The sequence below is a fragment of the Aspergillus versicolor genome (genome assembly GCF_001890125.1).
Source record: "Aspergillus versicolor CBS 583.65 unplaced genomic scaffold ASPVEscaffold_3, whole genome shotgun sequence".
NCBI lineage: Eukaryota > Fungi > Ascomycota > Eurotiomycetes > Eurotiales > Aspergillaceae > Aspergillus > Aspergillus versicolor.
Genome location: NW_024467526.1, coordinates 149187 through 173675, shown reverse-complemented (window position 1 = coordinate 173675; position 24489 = coordinate 149187). Strand labels below are relative to the sequence as shown.

At 59.9% G+C, this 24489-nt stretch overlaps 3 protein-coding genes across 3 annotated transcripts in view; 1 reads left to right on the top strand and 2 right to left on the bottom strand.

Moving 5' to 3' along the window:
- The first annotated feature begins 498 nt into the window (after nucleotides 1-498).
- On the top strand, nucleotides 499-1484 carry ASPVEDRAFT_39001 (uncharacterized protein). Its single transcript, XM_040811814.1, has one exon. It carries the CDS (start codon nucleotides 606-608, stop codon nucleotides 1257-1259), a length of 654 nt encoding a protein of 217 aa, XP_040665360.1. The 5' UTR covers nucleotides 499-605; the 3' UTR covers nucleotides 1260-1484.
- Nucleotides 1485-1543: 59 nt separating this feature from the next.
- ASPVEDRAFT_520737 (uncharacterized protein) lies at nucleotides 1544-24486 on the bottom strand. The gene has a single exon (XM_040814571.1). The coding sequence runs from the start codon at nucleotides 24277-24279 to the stop codon at nucleotides 1828-1830; it is 22452 nt and encodes a 7483-aa protein (XP_040665359.1). The 5' UTR covers nucleotides 24280-24486; the 3' UTR covers nucleotides 1544-1827.
- The window catches only part of ASPVEDRAFT_60557 (uncharacterized protein), a gene marked incomplete at its 3' end in the record, with an annotated part of 16658 nt that continues 15980 nt past the window's right edge, over nucleotides 23812-24489 (bottom strand). Inside the window, exon 2 of the mRNA XM_040815536.1 lies at nucleotides 23812-24411. Within this exon, the coding sequence (XP_040665358.1) occupies nucleotides 23812-24411 (600 nt within the window). The remainder of the gene's footprint in view (nucleotides 24412-24489) is intronic.

Here is a 24489-nt window from a genome sequence, read left to right as displayed (position 1 = left end):
GATATGCTGCTCTGCCGGGGATGATGTGTCTCACCCATAGGTCTTGTCCACGCATCGGAGCGAGGACATACCACCGGCCGTGGCCCGAAGTTCGCACCTTGTTACCGCTTCCCGGTTCCTTTGGCATTCCGTCATTACATCCTACTACGCAGACGCAGGGAGCTGAGAAAGCCGGGTTAGCACTGCAGCCACAGACTGGCTTGCGGTGACGACACTGCATTTTATCTCTGCCGCCTAGTACTCGTTGAAGGATTCACAGTCGATCATGGTTGCTATCTCTTGTAAATAGCAGGTGAAATGGGCCAATCAAGGGAGCGAGAGGAAGGTAAATGGCCCCCTCGAACAGAGAGAGGACGAGTGGGATCGTCGCGCCACTGGACGTCGTAGGGGTGGGGTTACATCGGCGACAGGTCACCTAACCACGAGAGGGATAGCCCGGGCATTGGGAATACTGGGGCCTGATGCATGGAGGAAGATATATTATCGGGTAGGGACCATGTCGTCTTCTACGATTGCATCTACTCGACTGTCTACATATCCCGAACACCCTTGCCACTGTATAGTGCCCAAAGTTTCTCTCTCTACCCACCTTCAAGTTTCTCACCATGGCTCCTCAAACAATCATAATCAACTACACCCCCGACAAGCGGCTCTCGCTCCTGGACGCGACCACCAAACAGCCGCTCTACCACCTCAAGGTCAGCCGGCAGACGCCGCAGATGGAAATGATCCGCCTGACGGGCCACCTTCCCCCGACGGAGGGCGCTGGCACCGACGCTACTGGGACGGGGATGCGGCCCATCCCCGTGGACGAAGAGGACTATTTTGAATCGCGTGTGTGCACTGCGCAGTTCAAGATGACCAGCCTGGACGTGATGCTGCGCATCCGTGAGCAGCGCAACATCGAGCTCAAGCGCCAGAAGGTGCTGAGCACGCGGTACTCGTTCGTCTCGCCGGCGCTGTCGGTGGGCGGAGCGAGCGGGCTGGTTGGCGAGGGGGGTCCTGTCGTCCTGACGTGGGAGACGGACTCGGGGGACAATGCGGTCGGGAACTTTCGGCTGGTGCGTGAGGGGGACAGCAAAGTGCTGGTCAAGTTCCGCAATGAGGCGTTCTCCAACGCGCGGGTGGGCACCTTTGAGGTGCTGGATGGGGCGATGGATCAGTTGGTCAAGGACGAGGCGGTTATCTCGGGGCTGGCGATGCTGGCGATGAACCAGAGCTTCCACCTGGCGGGGATGGTCATGTTTGGTCGTTCTTGAGCTCTCTCTGTGCTATTTGTGGTGTTTCTCATTTATTTCCCCTGTCGTGTCTCTTGTTCCCCTGCTTGCTTTGTGATGTATGTACCTCCTGCGCTCTACAACTCGCTACCTGAATCTACGCACTTGTTCAGAATTTCTACGTTCGACCCATGGAGGGTACTAAAATATGAACATGATTGTATTCGAAATAACCAGAATAATCGATCTTGCAAAACACTCGGAACCAACAACCGTGTGCATATCCCAAAACGACCAAAAAAAACTCAAACGCCCTTTTTCTGTGCATTTTATATTTTGTCCCTTTTTTTTTTTTTTTTTCCTTTTTTTTTTTTTTTTTTCTTTCTTTGTTTTTTATTTTTATTTTTTTTTTTTCTTTCTTTGTTTTTTATTTTTATTTTTTTTTTTTATTTTTTTTTTTGCTTTACCTTTTTTTGTAGATCAAAACAAGGGCAAACAACAGACATAGGAAATAATAACCAGGGAGCGAACGAGATAGTGGACTAGTCAGTCATAGAAAAGAAACAAGTGTAGCTCGGCGAAGAAAGAAAAAAAAAGACAAGGAAAGGAATCACTCAAAGTCAAACTGCGCCGTCACCTCATCCAACAACGAATCCAGCGAGATATTGCCATCGTCGATGAGGGTGAACGGCTCGACCGAGTCGCTGCCGGACGTTCTGTCGTCCTCGCTGATGTATTCGGCGATCCTGGCGACCTGGGAAATGGTCTGCGCCTGGAACAGCTCGGCGACGGAAAAGGCCAGGCCAGCTTCGCGTGCGGCACTGACCAGGTACATGGCCGTGATGGAGTCACCGCCGAGCTGCACAAAGGGATCTGTGACGCCGATCGCGTGGGTGGGGAGGTCGAGCACTTGGCTCCACAGAGTGTGGAGGCGGGACTCGAGTGGAGAAGACGGCGGCTGCTTGGGGGATTCGGAGGCGAGGCGGTAGGTCTGTAGGGCTTCGACAGAGGCGTGGTCCAGCAGGCGGCGGAGCTTGCTGCGGTCGGCCTTTGCGGAGAGGTTGAGCGGCAGGTGGCGCAGGGGCACGAAGAGGGTGGGGATCATGTAGGCGGGCATCGCATGCACCAGGGCCTCGAGGTGCGATGCAAGGGTCGAGCGCATGCTGTCGGTCATGCGGAGCAGCAGCTCGTCGGACGACTCTTGAGCGACGGAAATGGTCTCCGAGAAGCAGATAAAGGCTGCTAGCGTGCGATCGGCCCGGCCCGGCGGCTGCACCCGCTCGACGGCGACTTGGGAGACATTCGGGATCAGCGACTTGATGTGGGTTTCGACCTCGCCCAGCTCGATGCGGTGGCCGTGCACTTTGACCTGCGAGTCCTTACGGCCGAGATACTGGAGGGTGCCGTCGGCGTGGTAGTGCACCAGATCCCCCGTCTTGTAGAAGCGTCGGGGCGTGGAGGAGGAGGAGGAGGAGGAGGAGGAGGATCTTTGAGCGTTGGCCCACGCGAGATCCTGGACAAAGACCGCGTTCGTCTTGGCCAGATCATTCAGATACCCTCGAGAGATGAGAGGGCCTTCGATGACCAGTTCTCCAACACATCCGACCGGGACGAGACGATGGTGGTCGGTCGGATGCACGACCCACGGCCTGCACCCTGTCGGCATGCCGATATTGGTGACTGCATGACTGGAGGTCGACAGCTCGGTATTGCAGACGCAGTAGATTGTCGCTTCGGCGGGGCCGTAGCAGTTGGCGAGCATGGGGATCCCCCGCCACAGATCGTGTGCCTTTTGGTTGCCGGCCTCGCCGCCGAAGATCAAGAGCCGGAGCGAGGGGACGTCGGCCGGTTTGAAGGTCGAGCACACGGTCGGAGTCAGTGTCGCAGCAGTCACGTCGAGCTGCCGCATTGCGCCCGGCAGGTCGTTGACGCGCTGGGAGTCGGAGGGGACGCACACGCAGGCGCCGTGGATGAGCGAGGTGAAGATTTCTTGGATGCTGAGGTCGAAGACATGGGCGGAAAACTGGAACACGCGGTCTCCAGGGCCAATCTTGAGGACGGCACCGTGGGCGACCATACTGCTGCAGACGCTGCCATGTTCCACCATGATCCCCTTGGGCGTGCCCGTGCTGCCAGAGGTAAAGACTACGTAGGCAAGGTGGCTGGGCTGGGCACAAGGAAGGGACGATGGGAGGCTTCCTGGCGGTGGCAGCGAGTCGACGAGCGCTTGATCGAGGCAGATGACATGCGCAGCGTGAGCAGCAAACCGATCGCGGTAAGAAGACGAGGTCAACACGACCGTTGCGCTTGTATCCTGGAGGATCGCTTCGTGACGCGCTGGCGGATGCGAAGGATCGAGAGCGACCCATGCGCCGCCAGCCTTCATAACACTCAGCGCTGCAACGGTGTACCAGACGGATTTGTCGAAGCAGGTCGGAACCATGACTTCTGGAGCAACACCGCGAGAGACAAGCAGCTCGGCGATCTGGTCGGAGACGGTATCGAGATGGCGGAAGGTGAGGTTGCCGTCCCAGGCGCAGATGGCCGGAGCGGAGGGATGCAGGGCGACCTGATCGGCGAACATGGCGGGAATGGTCGATTCCACGGGCTGGGGACTGGTTTGCGACGCGATCATTGCAGCCAGGTGGGCGGAGTGGCAATCAGTGAACAGATCCATAGAGCCGGCGAGCTGGGATGGATCGGCGACAATGGCGCGGAGCACGGCGTCGAGGGTGTGGCAGACGTTGGTCGCCTGCCAGTCGGAGAGCGCAGGGGCCCAGTAGTTGAGGGTGATGTTGATTTCAGTCGCAGAGAAGCCGACGTTGACGGCGACATCGTACTCGGTCGGATCCTGCGAGTCGATGCTGCGGAAGCGAAGGAGGGAGTCTGCGTCGCCGCTGGGCGCGCCGGTTGGTTGGATAGACATCATCGTGTTGAAGAGAGGCGTGCCCGACAGTTTCAGGGCGTGCTGGATCTGGGCCAAGGAGCAGTCTTGGTGGCCGAGACTCGTCACGTAGTTGCTCTGCACCTCCTGCACCAGCTGACGCAGTTGCTTTGCCGGTGCTGCAACGACGCGGCACACCAGCATGTTGATGAGCGGGCCCAGCACCTCGCTTAGCGCTGGGTCGAGTGCCTCGCGCCCCGTTGCGAGATAGCCAAAGCAGACATCTTCCGAGCCGGTGACGGCGTTGAGAACCAGCGCCCACGCGGTCTGGAAGAGGTTGGCGATGGTGACGCCGTGGGCCTGGCAGAAGGCGTGCAGGGCCGAGGGCTCAACGTTCAGGTCGACGGTTTGCGACCGCAGGTGGGCTCGGTGTCCGGCTGCCCCGTCCAGAGGTAGATGGCAGGGCTCCACGCTGTTCAGGTATGTTTTCCAGTACTCAAGATCGGATCCGAGGTCCTTGGCCTGGATGTGCCGGATGTAGTCGCTGAACCGAGCGGGGGGTGCTTGCAGTGGGCCCTGATAGGCTTCGGTGACCTGCCCCAGGATCATCCCGAGCGAGAACGCATCGACAATGGCGTGGCTCATCTCCCAGGAGCAGACAAGGCGCGTTTCCGTTTCGAATATCACCAGTCGGTGCGGCGGCTGCAGTTTGTTATCGTCATCGCGCGGCTGCGGTGTATCAAACAGCCCCCCGAGGTCTTTGTCTGTGCACTTCCTGAGATGTGTGCGGGCGACGAGGTTACTCAACACCACCTGGTCGAACAGGGCGTTGGGGGAGACGGCATCGATGAAGAAGGTTCGCAGGATGGGCTGCTGGTCCACAACCTGCTGCCAGGCGTCGAAGAGTCTCTGCGCAGTTACGGTTGTCTGCTTGCTGCTGACCTCGAAGGTGAAGCGCAGCTGGTAAACCCCGTCGGCCTTGCTTTGGCTGAGAAGCAGGCCTTGCTGCATCGGAGAGCAGGGATAGAGTTCCTCGACGGCGCCGAGATCGAGCAGGCCAGCGTCGGCCAGCGTCCCCTTGCGCAGCCGATCAAGGCTACTGTAGGTGAGTGACATCAACGGGAAGTCACTGAGCGTTTTCTCGGGGCTCATGACGGGCAGGACGGTGGCGGCCTCGGTAAGACTCTCCTGGAAGGACTCGATCCAGTGGCTAATCTCGGTCTGGTGGCGCATCTGGTCGCTAAAGGTGAAGTCGAACCGGGCGATGCCATGGATGATCACCGCCGACACTTCGAAGAAAGCGAGGCGGGTGACAGGGCCAGCGATATCTTCCACCCCGGGCAGGTCGGTTCGGGGCTCCTCGCGCAACAAGGCATCCGTGCGCTCGAGCTGCTGGTATTGACCCATGTAGTTGAAGAGAATCTCCATTGGCAAGTGATCCGGGAAGGCGTTGCCGGTGCCAGGTCCACTGGCGAGATAGCGCGCCGTGAAATACTGCCACCCATTGCTTACCAAGTGGCGTCTGCGGTCCTTGAGCCGCCGCACCGTCTCGACAATATCGCTGGAGTCGGCTGCAGACAGGTGAACGGGAGCCATGGTGGTGAACCAGCCCACCGTGCTGGACAGGTTGATGGAGGCGTCCATGGGCTCCCTTCCATGTCCCTCCAGAAAGACGGAGGGGGTTTCGCGGTTGCGGAAGGTTTGCCCGAAAGAATACACGAGGGCCGCGAGGAAGAGGTCCACCGCATCGGTGTTGTATGCCTGGTTGGCGGCGCCCAACAGCGCCGAGGTGTGCTCTGCGGATAAGGTGAAGCTCTGTCTCGCTGCAGTGCCATAGTTATTCTCCGCGCTGGAAAGACCCCAGTACTGGTAATTGGCGGCGGGGACCTCGTACGGAAGGACGGACTCGATTGAGAGGTTCTCGTGAGCGTACTGGGCCTGCAGGCTGGACCAGGACTGGAAGGATACTGAGGGTTGACTGTCTGCCAAACGGCCAGACTGCAGATACTCTTCCAGCTCCTGCATGAGGATCCGCCAGGACACCAGATCGACGACCAAGTGGTGAGCAGCCAAGAAAATGAGCTGCTCCCCGGGAGAATCGAAGTAGTCGGTGCTGAACACCGGGCCGGAAGTGATGTCGAGGGTGCGTTCACTGGCAGCCATCACCGCAGCCATCGCTGGGCGGTCGAGCTGCTCGTGGCGGCGATAGCGGTAGGAACCCTCTATCTCGCTGCAAATCAGCTGGGTAAATGTGCTGTGGTCCTCGATCTTGTGGAACCGGGCTCGGAGCATGGAGTGGCGAGCAACGAGCTGGTAGATGGCATCGGCGACCTGGTTGGGACGCACCGGGTGTGTGATGCGGAGGAAGAAGCTCTGGTTGAAATGCGTGGCCTGCTGGCCGGACATCTCAAAGTACATGTGCTGGACTGGGGTGAGGGCGAATTGCACGTCCGGTGTCTCCTCGGCGAGCGAGACAGGGCCCTCGGTCGTCTGCACGAGGGTTGCCAGCCGGGTGATATCGGGGGACTTGAGGATATCGCGAACGGTAAGCTGGACTTGTACTGCTCGAGCTCTCGCGACGAGCTGCATGGCGGTGATGGAGTCACCCCCGAGACTGACAAAGGATCGGTTGAGGAGGATCTGCTCGGGGCTGCGGTTCAAGACCTGGGCCACGAGCTGTTGGAGTTGTGCCTCGTTGCTACTGCAGGCAACGATGGTTCCTTCGTCATCTGCAGCCAGTGTGTTCGCTTCTTGTAGAGAATCCTCGCTCATCGCTTCCACCCAGCGAGACACCAGCTTGCGGTTCACCTTGCGCGAGATGTTGAGGGCAATGCTGCTGACGATGAACCAGACAGAGGGGTTCATGTACGACGGAAGATCCCCGACTAAGCGAGAGCGAAGGCGACGCAGTTGTGATTTAGCATGGGCCACGTCTGGACCGGCAACGAGCTGCATGCGCTCATAGCCAGGGCTGGCGGCTGCGAGAGACACCACTGCGACGAGGCGTTGGCGAGCAGCGCCCGATTCAGGCAGCAGGACCAGCCCATGCTCGAATTCGCCGCCGCGGAGGAGCTGGTGTTCGATTTCTCCAATTTCAGCGCGCTGGCCATGGATCTTGAGCTGGTGGTCTTTCCGTCCCAGGTAGTCAAGCGAGCCCGCAGACGTGTAGTGCACTAGGTCGCCGGTCTTGTAGAAGCGACGTCCGGTCCGTTTGTCGTTTATCAGGGCCCAGCGGGGATCCTCAATGAAGGACTCTCGAGTTTTCTCTTCGTCGTTGAGGTAGCCCAGAGTGACCAGCGGGCCTTCGATCAGCAGCTCACCGGCACAACCTACAGGGGTGAGCTTATCGTGGTCCTGCGGTTCCACCACCCACAGGTGGCTGGCCAGGCCTCGGCCAATATTGAAGGGCTTTGTCCCGTGCTCTCCAAGGGAGCCGTTCCACGAGCAGTAGATGGTGCATTCCGCAGGGCCGTAGCAATTATTGAAGCTCTGCACATGGTCCCGCCAAACGTCCACTGCTTTCTGAGTCACGGCCTCGCCAGCGAGTGTGAGGGTCTGCAAAGTGGGAACGGCTGTTGGTGACAGGATGGAGGCGATGGTTGGCGTCAGGCACGCCCAGTTGACCTGTGCCTCGCGGATGAAGCCTTCTAGATCATTGACTCGCTGCTCTTCCGAAGGTACGCACACGCAGGCGCCACGGTTCAAGGATGTGAACACCTCTTGAAGACTAATGTCAAACACGTATGAAGCGAACTGCAGCACCCGGGAGGACGAGCCGATGTTCAAGGCGGAGCCATGAGCGCCCATGCTGGTCGACACTGCCGAATGGCTCAGGAGGACCCCCTTGGGGACTCCCGTGCTGCCCGATGTGTAGATCACAAAGGCAATATCCGAAGCGCTGGGCTCTTCTGTAGGGAGGTGTTGAGCGCTCGGAAGGCTCTCGAGAACGGCGGCGTTGACAACGAGAACGTGCACGGTGTGCTCCGAGAACAAATGTTGCTGCCGTTCGCCAACCAATATGAGCGTGGCACAGACGTCACTAATGATCAGGCTATGTCGACTAGTCGGGTGCGAGGCATCCAGTGCCACAACGGTTGCACCAGCCTTCAAGATGGCCAGCATGGCGACAATCGTCCAGGCCGACTTCTCGAAGCAGACCGGGACAAAGGATCCACGACCAGCACCTAGCGAGACAAGGTGTTGGCTTAGAGCCTCAGCTGCGGAATCGAGTTCGCCGTATGTGAAAGATCGGTCCCATCCATAGACTGCCGGTCGGGCAGGGTGCAGGAGGGCCTCGTTCTCAAAGTTCTCCTGGACGAGCCTGCGGTCCGCCCGCAGGCGGCGGGAGTTCCACGCACGGATTTCGGCCTCGTCCTCGGGGCTGGCAAGGCTGAGGCTGGAGACGGGCCGGTCGAGAGGGAGCGAGTTGAGCTGCTGCAGCAGGTGGCCGAACTGGTGCAGGATACGCCGCATCTGCTTGTCAGCCAGCAGCCCTGCATCGTACTCCACCTGGATCTCAAGACGATCGGTGTGCGTGGTGACGTCCAGGACGAGGTCGAGGGTGTGGAAGCCGGATGAAGCGCGGTCGCAGCGTTCCAGGCCCAGAGGAAGTGCCGGCCCCTCTGCGTCGGAGCCAGGCTGGATGACGAGCAAGTTCCGGAAGCTGCAGGCCTGCTCTGCTCCAGGCGAGAGCTGTCGGATGTTCTGCAGTCCCATCTGTTCGAAGCCGATCATCTCGGTTGTCTGTTCCTGGATGCGCGAGAGCAGAGCCTGCAGCGACTCGTCTTGTCGCAATTGCACGCGGACGGGCACGGTTGCGATGGTAGGCCCGACCATGCCTGCAATTCCAGCCACAGGGATGTTTCGCCCGGTCAGTGTTGAGCCGAAGGTGGCCTCGTCTGCGCCAGAGTAGCGTGCAACAAGGAGAGCCCACGCGGCACGGATGAGCGACGAGGCAGTCGACCGGGAGCCTTTGCGCTGGGTGAAGGGGAGCGTCTGTGTGAAGACGCGATGCTGTTGCTCCTCTTCGGCGGACCGCGTACCCTGAGGTGGGAAGTTGGGCGGAGCACACCCGTCAAGCTGAGCCCTCCAGTACGCCTCTTGCTGCTCTGGCTTGAGGTCCTGGCGGTACGCAATGAACCCAGCAAACGCCGGTGATGGATCGACCGTCTGCGACTCGTATGCCGTGGTGAGCCGGTTGAGGATCAGGGCCACGCTCCAGCCGTCGTACACGGCGTGGTGGGCTGTCCACACAAAGTGGCGAGTTTGAGCGTTGTCGATGATGGCGTATCGCGACAGGGGCTGGCCGTACCCGATTGACTGTTCTCGATCCCGGGAGAGGTACGCGTCCAGATCGCCGTCGTGGTTCCAGCACGGGGGTTCGTCGAGCACCACCTGCAGCGTAGTCCCATCCGCAGAGTAGATAAGCCTCGTGCGCAGAATCTCAGTGGTGTTGACAACCACATCCCAAGCCGATTGGAAGCGTGGAAGATCCAGCGATGGCGGCAGCACAAAAACGTTCTGATGGATGTAGGCACCCGGCTGGGTCTGAGAGAGCGCCACGAGGCCCTCCTGCAGAGGGGTCGCCTGGTACAGGTCTTGTACTTGTTCGCGACGCACATTGCACTGTGCCGCAGCCTCCTGTCGCAGAGTCGAGACCGGAGCCGCGCGGGGAAGAAGCGAGAATGGCTCAGGGCTGAGAGGGTCAGCTTCCCCACTGGTGGTCTGCATGTCGACTGCGGTCTCTGCTAGGGAACCCCCGCGGAAGAGGGTGCTGACGCTGATCGCCCAGCCCGCCTGTTGGGCGAGAGTCACAATTCGCATCGCATCAATCGAATCGCCTCCGAGTCGGAAGAAGTTGTCGGTTCTCCCGATGGAGGCAGCCGGGAGACCAAGGACATCAGCCCACAAGGTGCGCAGCTGCTCCTCGGCGGGGGTTGTGGGTGCCTCCTTCTCCTCCGCTTGACCAGGACCGAAGAGCACGAGTTCGTCCAGCGACAGGGAGGAGCCCATTTGTCGGAGACGGGAACGGTCGATCTTCCTTGACAGATTCAGGGGCATCTCGCGGACGGGGATGACGGCCGAGGGCAACATGTGCTGAGGAAGGGCCTGGGAGAGAGCTGCCAGCACATCGACAACGATAGCCCGCTGCCTGTCGCTCAGGGGAGCAATTCCATCTTCGTTGGCATGGTCCTGAGCGGCGACGTCCTCTGCAAAGCACACAAAGGCAGCCAGCCTAGTAGGAGCCGGGCGATCTCTGGGCGACACTGCGTCGACGGAAACCTCGCGGATCAAGAGCGACGCTGCTCTGATCTGTGCTTCAATCTCACCTAGTTCAACGCGCTGGCCGTGGATCTTGACCTGGGTGTCCTTTCTGCCCAGGTAGTCGAGCGATCCGTCCTGGTTGTAGCGAACGAGGTCGCCCGTCTTGTACAGTCGGTCGCCGGGGGTCGCAGACCAAACAGGGTCTGTAATGAAGGCACGAGTGGTTTTGGCTTCGTCGTGCAGATATCCCTGGGACACAAGTGGTCCGCCAACGACAAGCTCTCCGATGCATCCGATGGGCATGAGGTGGTCCTGGTTCTCGGGGTCGACAACCCAGAGACGACTGGCCAGTCCACGGCCGACGTTCGCGGGATACATACCAGCGGTGCCGACGTTTCCATTCCAGGCGCAGAATATCGTACATTCAGCGGGCCCGTAGCAGTTGTGGAAGCTGGTGAGGTGGCTGTTGCCCCAAACGTCGAGGGTCTCTTGCGTGATGGCCTCCCCGGCCAGGACCAGCGTCTTCAAACTCGGCAGAGCACTTGGTTGCAAAAGGCGGGCAACAGTGGGCGTAATGCAGGCGTAGTTGACTTCCATCTGCTGCATTGCCAGCGCGAGCTCGTTCACTCTCTGGTCGTCGGAAGGAACACAGATGCAGGCGCCCCGGGTGAGCGAGGTGAAGATGTCGTGGATGCAGATGTCGAACACGTAGGCTGCAAATTGAAGGATCCGTGACTCTTTGCTGATTCGCAGAGCTTTCCCGTGGGCATGCATGCTCGTTGCGAGATTGGAATGGCTTAGCACCACTCCTTTCGGCTCGCCGGTACTTCCAGAGGTGTAAATAATGACCGCAGGCTGCGACGGCTGCGATCGGTTGCTGCGATGGGCGCGTTCCAGGATCTTCTTGTTCACTTGGGGAAGAGAGTCGAGGGATGTTCGATCGACCGTAATCGTATCGTCGGCCAGGGAACTTGCCCTTTCCGTTTGCGCGGCAGAGGCAAGAATCAGCGACGACTCAATGTCGAGGACGATCTTCTTATGGCGCTCGCTGGGATGCGCTGGATCAAGACACACAAAGGCTGCGCCGACTTTCAGCACTGCGAGCATCGCGACGATTGTCCATGCGGATTTTTCAAAGCAGAGAGGAACAATGCTGCCAGCGTCAACGCCCATGTAGGTCAGGTACAGGGAAAGACGTGTCGAGAGCTCGTCGAGCTGCTCGTAGGTGAACGCGGCGTCCCACGCGTGAACTGCCCGGGCCTCCGGTTGTATGGCTGCTTGAGCCTCGACGAGCTTGTGGATACATTCTTGTCTGGCCCGGGGGACCTCTGCATTCCACTCCTTCAGCTGCAGCTCGTTGCGGGGACTCAGGGCATTGAACGCCGCAATAGACTGATCGCCGTGCTCTTCAACCCGACGGAGGAGGGCGTGGAAGGTATCGGCCACGTTTTCCGCTTGCCAGCTAGAGATCCGGCCCGTGTAGTGGTTCAACTGAACCTGGGCAGCATCGTCGGAGAGGGAAACACTGACGGCCATCTCGTACTCTGTCGGGTCGTGGTTGCCAATGTGCGTGATGGCCAGACCATGCTGGCTGCTCGTCTCCGCCGCCGCCCGTTGCACCGACATCATCGTATTGAACAGTCGCTCTCCAGAATTGCGGAGAGCGTGCTGCACCTCCGCCAGGGAGCAGTTCTGATGTTGCAGGGCGGCGCTGTAGTCATCGCGGGCTTTCTGGGCGAGGAATGCAACTGACTGGGTGGCGGCGATGTGCAAGCGAGACACGCTCATGCTCACAAAGGGGCCGACCGCGTCGTGAATACCGTCGATGGGTGATTCGCGACCGGAGAGCATGTATCCGAAGCACACGTCGTCGGTTGCTACAAAGAGCCTGAGAACCAGGCCCCAGACCGCTTGGAACAGGTTGGGCATCGTGACGCTGTGCCTCTCGCAGAAGGCCCGAAGCCTGCGCGTCGAGGCTGGAGACACGTCGAATCGGACCGAGTGCAGCTGGTTTGCTTCGTCAGAGCTGCCCGTGTGCGAAGGCAGAATGCATGGCGGTGCTCCGGCAAGGTACCCCGTCCAGTACGAGAGGGCCTCCTCCTTGGGCATCTCGTGGATGTGCTTGACGAAGGCGGAGTATAGGGGCCCTGTACCAGAAGGCAGCAGCCCACGATACGCGGCACCAAGGTCCTGCAAGGCGACCCCCATGGAGACGGCATCCATGAGGGCGTGGTTGACCTCGAAGCGACAAAGAACCCGATTGCGGTCTTCTTCAACGATCAGCAGCAGCTGATGTGCAGGACGTAACTCTTCATGGTCGATCCTGGGCGTTGACTGCAGGAGATGCATCGCCCGGTCATCGCTGCATTGGATCCGCTGTGTTCGCGGGCTCGCCACCTTAAGCACGACCTGCGAGAATGCGGCGTTGTCTGCGAGGCCGGTCACAAACACGGTGCGTAGGATCGCATGCCTCTGCACGACCTGCTGCCATGCATCGAGGAGTTTCTCGACGTCTACTGTTGGCTCGTGCGTACTTTCCACCTCGAACAGGAACTCGACCTCGTAGGAGCCCTTCATCCGCAGTTGGCCGATCAGCAGACCTTGCTGCATCGGCGTGCAAGGGTAAACATCCTCGATCTCTGCAATCGAGCTCAGGCCCAACTGCGGGATCAATGCGTGGAGGACCTCCAGCCCGTTCTCCGTCAGGGAGAGCAGTGGATAGTCGCCGATGGACGGGTTGGGGCTGAAGCGCGGGAGGGCATCGGCAATTGCCTTCAGGACCTGGATGGACCTGGATGCAAAGTGGCGAATCTGATCCTGGTGCTTCATGCGTTGGTTGAAGGCGACATCCAGCCGCAGATGGCCCTGGACCACCACGGCGGACAGCTCGATGAGCGCGAAGCGAGGGAAGTCCAGGTCGATGTCTGAAGACGCCTCAGTGACCTGGCGGCGTGGTTCATCCTTGAAGAATGCATCGACGGCCTCCAGCTGCTGATACTGGCCCAGGTAGTTGAAGGTGAGCTCCATCGGCCAGTCTGCTGCAAAAGCGTCGATGCCTGCGTCGTTGGCGAATCGAGAGGTGAAATAAGACCACCCGTGGCGCGACAGCCTACTGCGAGCCTCTTTGACTTGGCGAATGGACTCGACGGCTGTCGCCAGCTCTCCCTTTGCAACATGCACAGGGGCCATGGTGGTGAACCACCCGACGGTGCGGCTGAGGTCGATCTCGTCGTCCCAGGGCTGGCGGCCGTGGCCTTCGGTGAACAAGGCAGGGGCATCGCGAGCGGGGAATTCTTGAACGAAAGCGTGTAGGATAGCCGCCATCAGGACGTCCACAGGCTCTGCCCGGAACGCATTATCGCTCATGTGCAGCAGGTTCGACGTGCTCTCCGCGTCCAGCAGCATACTTTCCTTGACCGTGTCCCGCACGATGTTCGCAGTGTTGGCCATGCCCCAGTACGAGTAGTCGGCCGCAGGAGTGATGCCGTGGCTAATTTGGTTGGGCGATAGGTTATGGGCAGCATACTCAGCCTGCAGTTTGACCCAGTGCTGGAAGGGGAGCGGCGTCGGGGCGGTGATCTGCCCGTTCAGCAGAGCCTCCTCGAGGTCGGCCAGGATCACACGCCATGATACGAGATCGACGACGAGGTGGTGCGCCGCGAGGAACAACAGTGGTTGATCCTGTCCAGACACCTCAATGAGGTCCACAGCGAAGAGTGGACCCTGCTCAAGGTCGAACCCTTGCTGTGCGGCAGCGAGAATCGGCTCGACCGCCTCCGGCCGCACGGGTGCGTGATGCGTAAGACGGTACGAGGCATCAATATCGGTAGAGACCATCTGCGACCATTGCCCTTGGGACTTGGTGAATCGGGCGCGGAGCATGGAGTGACGGTGCACGACAGCTCGCACGGCGGATGCTAGGCGATCCCTATCAACTGGTTGCGCTACTCGCACAAAAAAGCTCTGGTTGAAGTGGGATAACCGGGCCACCGGTAGCTGGAAGAAGAAGGACTGCATGGGCGATAGGCTGAAGGGCTTGTCCACCTCCTCCGAGACCGCCATTGTCGTTGTGTTGCGGGCACGAGCAGACTTGCAGAGCTCGTGGATACCAGACGACTGGAGGATGTCACCCATGCGGACGGAGATTCCTGCGGCCTTGCAGCTGGATAGCACCTGCATGGCGGTAATCGAGTCTCCTCCCAGGCTGATGAACGATTTGTTGAGCGGAACCTGGCTGGGGGAGAGGTTGAGGACGCGCCCTACGATGCTCTGGAGGGCCTCCTCCACTGATGTCTTCGCTGCAAAATCAGCCTCCTCCGATCCCACCGATAAGGCCGATTCGTAGGTGTCCTGGTCGAGGTCGTGGATCCAGCGAGAGACGGCCGCACGATCGAGCTTGTCAGAGGCGTTCATCGGAATGTCCTTGACCACGAGCCAGACGGTGGGGACCATGTAGGGAGGCAAGTTGTGTGCGAGTCTCTCGCGAGGTCTTAGGGTTAAATGTGCATCGACAGTCTCGACCAATTCCAGAGGAGATCCAGCGGCGCGAACACGGGCATCGGCGAGGGAAACAACGGCCACGAGTCGGCCGGCACACAGCCCGAGCTTGGGAACCAGGACAAGCGCACTGTGGATGGCAGGGTCAGCGAGCAGGTGGCCTTCGACTTCGCCAATCTCCATGCGCTGGCCATGTAGCTTGATCTGGCTGTCGGCGCGGCCCACGTAGTTGATCGACCCGTCGTCAGAGTATCGAACGAGGTCACCAGTGCGGTACATGCGACGTGTAATGCTGGGATCGGCATCAGCCACAGACCAGCTGGGGTTGATAATGAAGCTAGCCGCCGTCTTTTGCTCGTCGTGGAGATAGCCCCGAGCCAGCGTCGGTCCCTCGACCAGCAACTCACCTACAGTGCCAATCGGCGCCAGCTGGTCGGGGTTGCTTACGTCGGCGATCCAGCCAATCGAGCCTACTGGGAATCCCAGTTTTGCTTCGGTTGGAGCGGTCGTGGGAAGGATGTCTCTGGTGACGCAGAACACGCAAGTCTCGGTAGGCCCGTAACCATTCATCAGGTTGGTGTGCCCGGCCCAGGCCTCGATGTTATCTCTCTGGAGCGCTTCGCCACCGAGGACCAGGGTTGTCAGCGAGTGGACTCGCGAGGGTTGAACGAGGCGGACGAAAGACGGCGTGAAAAAGGCCCAGTTGGTCTGGTACTCATTCATGAAATGTACAATCTCGGGGCTCCGGTTGTCGTCCGAAGGCACGCAGACACAGCCTCCGTGCACGAGCGTTGTGAAGATCTCGGCAATGCACGCGTCGAAGTGGTACGGCGCGAATTGGAGGGCCCTCGTCTCAGCACTGAAGTGCATTCGGGCCCCGTGAGCAGCGATACTCGAGCTCGCCGCCGCATGGTCGATCATCACACCCTTGGGGACACCCGTGCTGCCTGAGGTGAAAATGATGTAGGCAAGGTTCTCGGGGCTGCAGCGGTTGGCGAGGTCGACTTCGGACGGGGTATACTTGAGCTCTTCCAGCAGACTGGCAGAGACTTGCACCATGTGTAGTGCATCCACACCGGCGGACGCGCGCGTGGCAGGCGACACGACGAGAACCTGAGCATCCAGCTGGCTCATAATCGCTTCTCGGCGAGCAGTCGGGTATTCAGGGCTTAGAGCCACATAGGCTCCGCCCGCCTTCCAGACCGCGATCATGGCCACCGTGGCCCAGACCGATTTCTCCATGCAGATTGGGACCATTTGCTCCGCAGAGACCCCAAGCTTGACTAGGTGGGCAGCGAGACGATTGCTCAGCTCATCCAGCTGGGAATAGGTGAACTTGCCGTCCCAGCCGTGGATGGCGATGGCTTGAGGCTTCTGCTTTGCCTGAACGGTGATGGCGTGATGAACGCACTGGTCCACTCGTCGAGGTGGCTCCGCATTCCAAGCTTCAATGGTGAGCACATCGTCTTTGCTCAGCGCATTGACCCGCGAGACTGCTTGGTCGAGGTTCCCAGTCCGTTGTAGGCGATGGAGAACCGACTTAAAATGCGCCAGCACGCGGGCCATCTGGGCTTGCCCAATGACGCGCTGGTCGTAATTGACCGAGAGGTCCACCTTGTCTCCTCGGATGGAGCACTCGAGGACAGTGCTGTACGTGTGGAAAGACTCCTTGTCGGCGGCTGTTCGGATGCGGGTGAGTCCATCAACCTGCTTGTCCTCGGCCAATTCGTCCGAGCCCTGGTGCACCACCATCAGGGTACGGAAGTCGCAGGCGGCATGAGCATCGGGACTGATTGAGCGGATCTGCTGTAGTCCGGTATGTTCGAACGGAATGGATTGGATCGCCTGCTCCTGCACGCGGCTGAGCAGGTCGCGAACCGACTCGGAGGGGTCAAAGGCCACACGAACGGGAATCGTGGTGATGGTTGGTCCGGCGACTTGATCGATTTGGTGCACTGGGGCGTTCCGGCCGGTCAGAGTGACTCCAAAGATAGCCTCTCGTGAACTGGAGTACTTGGCGAGGACAAGCCCCCAGGCGGCGCGGAGGGTGTTGGCGCGAGTAATCCCATCGTCGTTGGCGAGAGAAACGTCCACTGTGTCTGCTATCTGTCTCCCACGGCGTTGCCCGGCCTCTCCGCGGATGGCGGGGGGGAAGCTGTTGGGTGTCGAGCCTTCCAGCAGAGTCGCCCAATACGCTGCTTGTTCGACCACAGGAACTCGAGATATATAGCTGATGAACTCGCGGTATGGGCGGACCGGGGTAACTGGTGCATCGGAGAGAGCTTGCTGCAACATGTTGAAGACGAGAGCTGTAGTCCATCCATCGTACACGGCGTGATGAGCGGTCCAGACGAAGTAGTCCTTGCCGGCCTCCTGGACAATGGCATACCGCGTAAGAGTGGTCCCGTAGTCACACGGTCCGGTCGAGTATCCTGCAAGGCTCGATGCAGTTTCCCATTCGATTACGCCCTTGCAGACGACCTGCAGGTTGCCTTGCCCCTCGATGTAGACAATCCGGCTGCGAAGGATCTCGGCCTGTTGGTAGACAAGTTCCCACGCAGCCTTGAATGCCGCGATATCGATCGTGGATGGGAGCTGGAATACCGTCTGGTTGAGATAGGCATCGGTCTGCTTGGCCGAGAGGGCGATCAACCCTTCTTGCATTGGAGCGCAGGGGTATATATCTGCAATGGCGTCGAGAGGCAGAGTCAACTGTGCTCCAACTTGTCGGATCAAAGAGTCCGATTCTGTTGATGGAATCAGAGCGAAGGGCTCCACTGGCTCACTCTCTTCGGTATCTGGATCGTGTGATTTGGCTGCCAACGCCATATCCTGGAGGATCGGAGACTTGAAGATGTCGGCGACCGTCAGGGAAATCCGTGCATTGCGAGCCTCTGCGACGAGCTGCATGGCATTGACCGAGTCACCACCGATCCGCAGGAAGTTGTCGAGCTTTCCAATCGATTCGATAGGCATTTCCAAGAGGATTGACCAGAGGATCTGGATCTTCTTCTCCATCACTGTTGTCGGCGGAACCTTGTCGGTGACTTGGGCAAGGGCGTAGTGCTGAAGCTCCTCCTCGGAGAGCTGGGTGGTCCATTCCTTGAGACGTCGGCGGTCCGTCTTGCCCGATGTATTGACAGGGAGTGTCTGGATGGGAATGTAGAAAGAAGGGGCCATGTAGACGGGGAGCAGCGTGCTGAGGGTCATTTCCAGTCGCGATAGCACCGCACGAAGACTGGAAGTGACGGGCAGCAGCGGCCCTTGAGCAGTGGCAGAAGTACCATTGGTGTGTTGCTCACCCTCTCCGTAGCAGAAGAAGGCAGCCAGCTTGCCAGACACCAAGTCGACGGTGGCGGAGCGGAGCTCGGGCGTAGATGCCGTGATGGCCTGCTCAATTTCAGCCAGCTCAATGCGTTGGCCATGCACCTTGACCTGTGTATCCTTGCGCCCCAGGTAGTCGAGGGTCCCGTCTTCGTTGTAACGCACCAGGTCGCCGGTCTTGTACATGCGCCGGCCCAGGCCACCATCCTGGGCCCGCGACCATTGCGGATCTTGGATGAACGGGTTGTTCTGCGTCACGTCCAGGTAGCCCTCGGAGACGATCGGGCCTTCGACCAGCAGCTCCCCAATGCAGCCGACTGGAGCGAGGACATCGTGGTTTGACGGGTCAATAACCCAGTGATGGCACGCCCACGGAATGCCGACATTCGCTGGTCGTTGCGTGGTTTCGCGGCCGACGTTGCCGTTCCACGAGCAGTAGATGGTGCACTCTGCAGGGCCATAGCAGTTGTTGAGGCTTGCCAGGCCGCTGGCTTCTGGGCGCCAGACATCTACCGTCTCCTGACGGAGCGCCTCGCCGGCCAGAACCAGGTGCCGGAGGGATGGGACATCCGCAGGTCGGAACAAGGAGACGACTGTGGGTGTGAGAGTGGCGCAGTTGACGCGCAGGCGCTCCATGGTGGCGGGCAGATCATTGATGCGCTGCTCTTCGGACGGAACGCAGACGCAGGCGCCGAAGAGAAGCGAGGTGAAAATCTCCTGCAGGCTCAGGTCGAATCCATACCCAGAAAACTGGAAGACTCGTTTGCCAGGCCCAATGAGCAGGGCAGCTCCGTGCGCCCGCATGCTGGTCCCAAGGGTGGTGTGCGGCAGGCGGATTCCTTTGGGCTCTCCTGTGCTGCCAGAGGTAAACATGACAAATGCGAGCGCTGAAGGGGAGATGGTCGGCAGTCGAGTCAGAGTCACATTGTCTGGGATGCCATCCATAAGCTGCTGGTCAACCGCAATCGTCTTGCGGGTTGACTGGGTGAAGCGCCGCTGGTGGGCGGGCGATGTGAGAATCGTTGCAGCGCGCACCCGCGTGGCAATGGACTGCAGGCGATGGTCTGGATGGGAAGGATCCATGGGGACGCAGGTGGCTCCCGTCTTCAGGACGGCCAGCATCGCCACGATCGTCCACTGTGACTTTTCGAAGCAGACGGGGACCATGTCCGCGGCCGCGACATGACCGGCGTGGGTCAAGAAGAGGGCGAGTCGCGAGGATTGCGAATCCAGTTCCTGATAAGTCAATTGCCCGTCCCAGGAATCAACCGCCGGTGCACGAGGCTGGGCGGAAACCTGCTGTGCAAAGAGCTCCGGAATGGACTTGAGCACCGGCTGTGGCAGTGCGTGCTGCCAGCTGCGTGTGAGCTGCTCGTCCCGCTGGCTGAAGAGGGAAACCTGACCAAGGGGGGTCGTGGGCGATTTGAGCAGGCTGAGGATCGCGGCCTTGATGGTGCCCAGGATATTCGCCGCCTGCCAGTCCGACAGCTTGGACCTCCAGTGGCTGAGCGAGACCGAGATCTCACTCTCCGAGAGCACCACGTTGGCGACAATGTTGTAGTCGGTGGGGTCGTGCGAGTTGGTGCTGTCGAAGGCGATCGCGGGCTCCTGGGCCTGGGTCTGTACCTGAGCAGACGCCGACGAGGCCGAGCCACGCCGGATCGACATCAGGGTATTGAACAGCGAGTCGTGCCGCAAGGGCAGGCTGTGCTGGATCTCGGCCAGCGAACAGTGCTGGTGGACCAGGCTGCTGGTGTAAAAGTCCTGCATGCGCAGTGCCAGGTCGAGCAGGGAGTCTCCCGGGGTGGTGGTCAAGCGAGAAACGAGGATATTGATAAACGGCCCAATGCACTCGGCGATGCCAGGCACGGGAATGTCTCGTCCAGCAGCCAGGAACCCAAAGCACACGTCGTCCGAGGCGGTATAGCTTCGGAGGACGATCGCCCAGACCATCTGGAAGACGCTCGACAGGGTGACCCCGTTATCGCGGCAGAAGGCGTGCAGATGGCCGGCGAGCGGGCTGAAATCGGCCTTGGTGGCGCGCAGCTCGTCAGGGTCGGCGTGGAAACCCTCGTCATACTTGTCAAGGGCCGGGAAGAGGCACGGCTCCACGTCTGCAAGGCTGGTCTGCCAGAATTCCAGAGCAGCGTCTTGGTCGACGGACTGGAGATACTCAATGTAGCTGCTGTAGAGCGGGCCTGGCTCATCGGGAAGCTGATCCTGGTACGCCAGGCTCAGGTCACGCACAATCAGCGAGATCGATGCTGCATCAATGAGGGCGTGGTTTGCCTCGAGCTGGCAGAACACGCCTCCCCCGGAATTCTGGCAGAGGGTGAAACGAGGCAGGTGCTTGGACACGACGGGCTCTTGATCAACGGCCGCGGCGAGGGTTGCGACCTCCTCGCCATCGGGACACGACAGCTGCGCCACTGGAAGATCGGTCTCGCGCAGCACAACCTGCGTGTGCAAGCCTCCCTCGTCCAAATGGCCGCGTTCCAGGAAGATGGTCCGGAGAGCAGCATGACGGGCGACAACCTGATGCCATGCATGCTCGAGCTTCGTTGGATCTACCAAAAGACCACCCCTTGCACGAACGGCAAACCTGAAGGCGATCTCGTACACACCGGTTGCTTTTTGTTGACTCAGGAGCAGACCTTGCTGGGCGGGCGAGCACGGGTACATATCCTCCACCTGATCTAGGTCAAAGCCAAGGGATTGGAGTTCTCCACGCAGGCCCTTCAGCTCGTCGGCCGTCAGTGTCGGCAGCAGGGGGAAGCTGGTCAGGACACGCTGCAGGTCCATTGCGGGGAATTGCACGGCAATCTCCGTCAGGGTGGCCTCCAGTGTCGACGCCCACTTCTCGATGCGGTCGAGGTGCTTCATCTTCTTGTTGTATGCCAGCGTGACACGCGCCTGGCCCTGCATTACCAGCACAGAGATGTCAAACAGCGCCAGACGCGGGGTCTGGGGCCCAATGTCGGACGTGAGCGTCTGGTCCAGGTCGGCAGTGCTCTCCAGCTGGAAGGCACCCTCGGCTCGCTCAAGCTGCTGGTACTGGCCCAGGTAGTTGAACAGGACTTCGATCGGAGTGTGGCTGCGGAACGATTGCCGTCCAACAGGACTAAGGAAGCGCGAGGCGAAATAGTCACGGCCGTTGGCCAGTTGAGACCGCAGTTTGCTGACCTGGGCAGCGATGCTGCCCACCCCAGACAGTGCGTCGGAAACGAGGAGGGGAAGCAAGGTGGTGAACCAACCTACGGTGCGAGACAAATCCAGGGCCTCGTCGTCCCACGGCTCGCGCCCGTGTCCTTCATTGAAGACAGCCGGCAGCGGTCGCTCTGGGAAGGTCTGGCCAAAGGAGTGCAGTACCGCGGCGATAAACAGGTCGACTGGCTCCGTTCTGAAGAGACTGTTGCAGTCACCCAGGAGGTGGCTTGTTGTACTCTCGTCCAAGGCAAAGGTACGCTGGGCAACGTCAGCGTAGACATTGCCAGTGGCCTGTAAGGCCCAGAATCGGGGCTGCGTCGGGGGCACTCGGAAGGGCAGGGCTTTCCGGGGCTCAATGGCCAGGGCACGATCGCTTTGCATGCGGCTCCAGGCTTGATACGGGGTCAGGGGCCCGTCCAGCGTAGGTGGAGCAGTGCCAGAGCTCTGCAGTCGTGCTTCGAGCTCCTGAATAATGACTCGCCATGAGACCATGTCCATGACCAGATGGTGGGCCGTCATAAAGAGGAGGTTTGCCTCGGGGCTGGCAAGCAGGACAGCCGCAAAGACTGGTCCGCTGACGATGTCAATGGCCTGCTGGGCGGCGGCCATCTTAGGAGCAATCTCTTCGCGCCGACTGACAGTGCAGCGCTCCAGATAGAACGATGCAGGCGTCAGCGAAGCTACAGACTGTGTCCAGGCATTGCCCTTCTGACGGAAGCGCGCGCGGAGCATCGTATGACGCGCAACGAGCTCCTCTAATGCGACAGGGACACGCTCAGGGCTGATCGCCGACGACAGACGTAGGGTGAAGCTCTGGTGGAACCGCGTAGGCTGCTGCGATGAAACCTCAAAGTAGAGCTGTTGAACTGGTGACAGAGCAAAGGGGACATCGACCGGATCGTCCAGCAGTGCCGCGCCCACATCCGCGGTCTCTTCGACCTTCACCCTGTCGAGCAACTGCGTGAGGCTTCGGCTCTTGAGGATATCGTGCACGCGCACCTGCATCCCGTGGTCGCGGGCCTCGCTCACGGTCTGCATGGCGCTGATCGAATCGCCACCGAGAGAGATGAAGGACCGATTGAAGTTGACCTCCTCGGGCTCGAGGTTGAGGACGCGGGCAACCACATCGCGCATGACTTGGCTGGTGCTCTGCGCGGGGAGGATCTCTGTGGGCTCTTCGGGCTCTGTGAGTCTGGTGATGGATGACAGGATATCGTCATCAATGGCGTCGACCCAACGAGCAATCGATGCGCGGTCAATCTTGAGCGAACTGTTGACGGGCAGCTGCGGTGCCGGAATCCACAACGAGGGCACCATGTACGAAGGGAGCACGGCGGCGAGGGAGTCACGCAGCGCGGTGATCTGCGCGCAGACCCCTTCGCGATGGGCCTGCCCAACAAGCTGGACAGCCTCGTCCCCGGCAGTGGGGGAGGCGTAGTGCTCGAGACACAAGACCGCAACAAGCCTGCCACGGCTCAGTCCTTGACGGGCCAGTAGGACCATTGCGCTCTGGACGGAGCTGACCCGGGCAATATGATGCTCGATCTCGCCCAGCTCAAGGCGCTGGCCGTGCAGCTTGACCTGCGCATCCTTGCGCCCGAGATAATCGAGGGTTCCGTCGGGGTTGAATCGGGCCAGGTCCCCGGTCTTGTACATGCGACGATCGCCCGTCGGGGCCCAGGCGGGATCCATGATGAAGGCGTCGCTGTCGACGTGGAGATAGCCTTGCGCCACAAGAGGCCCTTCCACGACCAGTTCGCCGACAGCTCCAAGAGGGGCGAGTTGGTTGTGGTTGGCCTCGTCGACGAGCCATAGTTTGCTTGCGAGCCCGCGCCCAATGTTTGCTGGACTCATTCCTGGTTGGCCTACTGAGCCATTCCAGGAACAGTAGATGGTGCATTCCGCGGGCCCGTAGCAGTTGTTGAAGCCCTGGAGATGTGGCGAGCCAGCCCATCGGTCAACGACCTGCTGGGTCACAGCCTCGCCCGCCAGCGTGAGGTTGGTCAAGGTAGGAACAGTCTCTGGGTCAAGAATCCCAGCCACTGTCGGGGTGATACAGGCCCAGTTGACGTTGAGGGTATTGATCGCCCCGGCCAGGTCATTCAGGCGGTCGTGGTCGGATGGAATGCACACGCAGGCTCCTCTCGTCAGCGTGGAGAACATGTCTTGAAGGCTGATATCAAACACATGCGAGGCGAATTGCAGCACGCGGGAGCCTGGGCCGATCTGCAACGCAGTGCCATGGGCGTTCATGCTGGTGCAAACAGTTCGGTGTGGCAACACGACTCCCTTAGGCGTGCCTGTACTTCCAGAGGTGTACACCACAAATGCTGGAGTTTCAGGGGCTGCACGCTGGCCAGGCCAAGGCTGATTTGTCTGAGGACCCAGCCCTGCAACGGCCTTGGGGCCAATACTGACTGCATTCACCGCACCGGCAGAGTGTGGTGCCAATTGCGCCTCCGAGGTCAGGACCAGCTTGGCCCCGGTGTCCGCGATTAGCAGGGCGTGGCGACTGGCAGGGTGGGAGGGATCCATAGAAACACATGTGCCACCGGCTTTCAGGACTGCCAGCATTGCTATCGGAGTCCACATGCTCTTTTCAAAGCAGAGTGGCACAAAGGATCCCCTTTCAATACCCCGCCTAGCGAGCATGGCGGCGAGACGATCGGTGAGTTCGTCGACATCCTTGTAGGAGAGCTGACCATCCCAGGCGCAGATGGCAGGTGCATTGGGGGTAGCCCGCGCCTGGTTCGAGAATAGTTCATGCACGCAGCTGTCAGTCACGGATGGCAGTGCGCGATTGTATCCCCAGTCAGCCAACTGTGTCCATTGCGGTGTGTTGAACAGGTTGATGTCGCCCACGGACTGCTCAACGTTGCAGGCCATGCTCTGCAGGACGGCGTCGAATGTGTGCGCGATCTGGCTGGCCTGCCAATCGGAGATGGACGACGACCAGTAGTTGATATGAGCATTGACACGGCCTTCGTCCGTCACTTCAGTGTGTAGTGTAATGTCGTACTATATAGAGTCAGCAAAAGAAAAATGAAGCTCAAAGTGGAGATAAAGGAGAGAAGACAAGAAGAAATGCCACGGCTC